General features: G+C 44.8%; 1 protein-coding gene across 3 annotated transcripts in view; it reads left to right on the top strand.

The window, feature by feature from the left end:
- Positions 1-2,225, top strand: part of dhrsx (dehydrogenase/reductase (SDR family) X-linked) — an 11,227-nt gene extending 9,002 nt beyond the window's left edge. For all 3 annotated transcript variants that reach the window (XM_023426971.2, XM_023426970.2, XM_087179542.1), the window contains 4 exons: positions 34-135; positions 224-431; positions 569-776; positions 867-2,225. In XM_023426971.2, the coding sequence (XP_023282739.1) occupies positions 34-135; positions 224-431; positions 569-776; positions 867-1,049 (701 nt within the window). In that variant the 3' untranslated portion in view covers positions 1,050-2,225. The remainder of the gene's footprint in view (positions 1-33; positions 136-223; positions 432-568; positions 777-866) is intronic.
- The last annotated feature ends 2,659 nt before the right edge of the window (positions 2,226-4,884 follow it).

Here is a 4,884-nt window from a genome sequence, read left to right as displayed (position 1 = left end):
TTTTTTTTTTTTATCATTATTGTTTTATCACAGTTGAGTTCATCTTCATGGACCTGACCTCCCTGAAATCAGTGCAACAGTTTGTTGAGATGTTCAGAGCTAGAGGCCTCCCCCTCCACGTCCTGGTTAACAACGGTAACGCGTTTTACTGCGGCACAGTAGCGTTACATGTTTTTAAAAGGGTCCGGCCGTTTGCCAAAGGGTCTGTGGTTTTGTCTTGTAGCTGGGACCATGATGGTTCCCGAGATGCGGACGGTGGATGGCTTTGAGTTCCATTTCGCTCTCAACTACCTGGGCCATTTCCTGCTCACCAACTCGCTGCTGGACATCCTGAAGAGGTCGGGACGACAAGGCTCCCGCTCCAGAATCGTCAACGTGTCCTCCGCCACTCACTACGCAGGGGTCGTGGACATGGAGGACTTAAACAGGAGGTACGAGGAAAACTCTAAACCGGTTGTTCTTAGCGTCACTAGGCAGTTCCACAAACACTATTTAGTTAAAACATGTAAGAACGTGTTACTCGCTTCACCTCCGTACAAACATTAGTTAACTTCCCTTCCGCGGTCAGGGCCTGCTACAGTTCTCACGGCGCCTACGCTCAGAGCAAACTGGCTCTGGTCCTCTTCACCTACCACCTGCAAGAGCAGATGACAGCCGGCGGCTTTCCTGTGACCGTCAATGCCGTGGATCCCGGGATGGTGGACACGGCGCTTTACGACAACCTGTGGAGCCTTGCTCAGGCCATGAAGAAGCCGGTGGCCAAGACACTGTTCAGGGTACATTTTGACTTAAATGACTCATTAAAGCGACCATTCTTTAAGGTACGGAGTTGTAAAGTCCTTTTTCTTCACGTTTGTCCTCCTCAGACTCCGGCAGAGGGAGCATCCACCACCGTCTACGCCGCAGTCGCCTCCGAGATGGAGGGAGTGGGGGGCCGTTACGTGTACAACGGCCGGAAGACGCGGTCGGCCGACCTTTCCTACGACTCTGAGCTCCAAGCCGAGCTGTGGAAGAAGAGCTGCGAGCTGGCGGGCCTTCGGGAGAACTGATATCCTTCGGACAGACGCTACCTCACCTTTATCATGTTTGACCGTCCACCTTGAGTTTTCCTCAGGAGCAAAAGCCACAAACCATAAAGAGGAACAGCCCTTCCAAAAAAAACGTGTAATTTGTTTTAGCTCCGATCAGGCAAAACAAGTTAAAACAGCTTTAGGTTCCACGCGAGGGGATCCAACTTCCCGATTTCTAACGGTTGAGATAATGTTCTATCACGGAGGCGTCCTCCGACACGTCGGTGTCTTCATTCTAACAAAGCTGACTTTGTCTGTGAGACGTCAGCAGACTGATATATAATCCCGAATGCCTTTAGCCCGCTTTTTTTTTTTTCATTGTTTATGTGTCAGAAATAAGATTTTTAATCCGCAGCGTTTGGTGGATGGGAGGCGACGCGCTGTGTGAATGTATGACGTGTGACTATTCAGAACGGTATTGAAACCGCATTGTGTGTTAATATATGTAAGAACAGAGGCCTGTTGTGAAGGATGAGTTTTAATTGGGTGCGTATGTTAAGAGGGGAACTCATTCTGAAGGGCTGAGTATTAAAAACGAATGTAATGTCGTTTTTGTTCTACGATCAGACTGTTCCAGTTTTAAATCGACAGCAACATTCAAATCGGGATCTGATCGAACCTCAGTGCCCCGATCGAGCGGGTTTGATTTTAATTGTTGCTAATTTAGTGGTGATTTTATGTTCCCGAGAAAAGGATTTTATCGTGAAAAGAAGTGTGTGTATGCCGACCGTGCTTCCTCTTTGCCTTCATATTATGATTTATATTCATCGATAACTGCAGGCGCCGGGATTATTTTCATGCAGTAAACGTTCTCTCCTCGTGTACCAAACACTGTACCCGTTATTGGAGTGTGTGTACGAGTGTGCGGTCACACGGGGGTCGGACTACAATACCTCCACACCGAGGAGCCTTCAAACCGCCAACGCCGGCCCGTCAACAACGGCTCACGGGCGGCACGACTTTACGCCCCGATGTTCGATCGTCTTCTTACGGATGAAATCGCAGCTTCATCCGGGCGTAAAGAGAATCGTGTTCCTCGTTCTTTTTTCTTTTCCACCGCAACTGTTAGAAAACGACGAGTCTGTCTTTAGGTTTAAAAAAAAAACCAAAAAGAAACAAAGCAATTATCCAATTAAATGTATCTGGTTGCTTGCACAGCTTCGTGTGGTTTTTGTGTTTCTTGTGAACATCATTATTCTCATTATAACAATAACTTAAGTTGATGTTTGAAGTCCATTCTTGTTTATCAGTAGTTACCTCAGAGAGATAACTACTGATAAGATCTTTTCTTTGTTATTACCAAACTACATAGTGCAGTTGAAAAGTGAAAGAGAAGGCAACTACAATTCATAACTTGGGAGGATTTAAGAGAAAAAAAAAAAGATTCACTTACGAGAACTGACAACTGCCGGTGTTAGAGAGGACATTATGCCATTATGCCATGCGAGCCTACATTAAAAAGAAAAAAATGTGACAAAAAAATCATCAAAGACTTCGGGTGTCGTACGGCCTCGGTCCCATAATGGAATGTGAAATGTTCTGCGCTGCCACAAAATGTATTTAGGCTTAGATTTCTACTGTATATCTCTGTATGTTTCTCTTCCTTTTTCAATAGATGTTGCAAGCGTGCATGACACTCCTCAAACAATCCGCACAGATAGTATGATGAATTGCACTTTCAAACACCCAATAAATCAGAAAACATATTTTGATAAAGTTTGAAATGCCGTTAAACGGTTCAAACTGGTTCTGACTGTTCAAACGCCGGGAGTTGTCGGGAATCGTCTCATCTTCGACCACTCGGGTGCTCATTTAAAACACTGCCTTTCGAGCGGAGACAAAGACAGAGGAAGACAATGTACACACAGATTTTCATAGAGCCGTTTCAATAAGAAGTCTCGGTTAACGGCATGTAGCGATAGCAATGCTTTATTTTACTTTCCTTGTCTCCTTGTTCGAACACCAGGAAGAAGAAGAAGAAGAAGAAGAAAGAGGTAGTATATAGGCCTTAAAAGTGATCCAAAAAACAAGGGTTTACGGTGTGACCAAAAATCTGGAAAAACGACATAGTCTAATAAGGCGTAAAAACATCAAACAAGTCATAGTATAGAAAAGTATGAAGACCGGGAAGTGAAGCAGCAGGTCAGCCATCACCGTGTCTGTCTGTCTGTCTGTCTGTCTGTCTGTCTGGTCTGTCTGTCTGTGTGTCTGTCTGTCTGCTCCCCGCGGTGTTCTGGGGGAGGGAACATGTAGCAGCACGCCGGGTCGATTTGTGCAGGTGTGCGCGAGGTCAGCTTTGTCTGAATCCAGAGGAGCACGGTCAGTCGTTACGTTTCATTAAATTTCCGTCTCTACTAGATTGTTAATCTTTGTAAATGGCAGTTAATTTCGTTCATAAGTTACGCCACTTTACTTTTGTACTTTTATTTTGAAGCAGCACCGCTTACTTTTCTAACTTCCTGTTATCGAAGACGCTAGACTTCCTGCTCCCGTCTCGGTAAAACCAACATGCCCACGATGCTAAAGAACTGGTAAAACATGCAAACAAACCATTAACATGTGGTATCTTGCGTTGACACTTGTGAACGGTCATTTTATCGTGGTTCACTCCGTGTTTTTGTGTCACGGTATTTCTCATGTAAGGACTATTACTGCGAGGTGTGTGTGCGAGAAAGACGGGCTGCTAGCAGGCTGAGCTCAAACTTAGCGCCCTTGGAAGCAGAAGGAGGTAGGAGGAGGCTAACGGTGTATTCATTATAAAAAGCGGTTCATTTTATTAAAACTGAGATAAACTGTTATTGTTTTATTTAATAAGAGCTGCAACTCGTAATAGTTTAAAAACGGTAAATTTATGTAAAAACGTGTCGTTTAAGTTTAAAACGTGAACATGATTTCTATGTATTATTTACGGAAATGCGGTACCACGGCGTTTGTGTTTCTGTCCGCTTTTATAGTTTTCACGGTGTCAGAAGGTGTTGAAATGCCGGTGGTCGAACGCCGCTACAGTGAAAACTCCACGGCTGCGACAGACCTGCCGTCCCTACAGAGAAGCTGACGCCAGCTTACTCCGCTCGCTCGCACCCCCACATCCCGCTAAGGCAAGATTAAAAGAGGCATTAAGCGTCAAGGAGCAAAATGAGACTATTTACACGTACAAGCTTACAGCGTAACTAAAGTGTTAGTTTCCAATTCGTAACAGTTTGGAAATTGATGAATATTTCAAGACAAGTGGTACATGTGTTTATGGAGTAATAATTCACGATATGTCTGTTTATGAAAGGGGTTAAAAAGGTGAAGCTCTTTAGCTATTAACGTTTACGGTGCTCACGTGTGACATTTTTATTGTTACCGTTTTATGGAAAAAATTCAGTTGAATGTCCATAATCTGTAAATGCTTGACATAAGTATTACTCTGTGGTAAAAGATAGCTACAGCTCATAAGTATAGATTCAAGCGTAGGACAATCAAAGACTACAGTCAACTTAAAGCACAAGCGAACAAAATGTCAGGCCATAGGCGCGCCGCTCGGGTCTAGCTCACGTGAGAGGAAGAGAAGATTGCACGCGGGCTTCTGTCGTGACGTCAGTGCGCTCGGTATCTTGCGCCGGCACAAACTTTGCTTCTCCGCAGAGATTCCGAAGTGTTCGCGCTGCGGCTCGCTACAGCGTAGATGTTGATTTAAACTATGTGTCGGCCTTTATCCTCGTCCGCTTTGTGTGGGAGACCAAGTCTAGCACCGTAAATAGAAATTTTCAGAATAAAATCGGGACGGAAACGGGACGCAGATCGCGATTAAGATCGCGGATTGTGATTC

Source organism: Seriola lalandi, unplaced genomic scaffold, assembly GCF_002814215.2.
Source record: "Seriola lalandi dorsalis isolate HSWRI2012SDOR001 ecotype SW California unplaced genomic scaffold, Sedor1 jcf7180002054850, whole genome shotgun sequence".
NCBI lineage: Eukaryota > Metazoa > Chordata > Actinopteri > Carangiformes > Carangidae > Seriola > Seriola lalandi.
The sequence above is the reverse complement of the archived record's forward strand: the minus strand, read 5'-3'. Positions and strand labels throughout refer to the sequence as shown.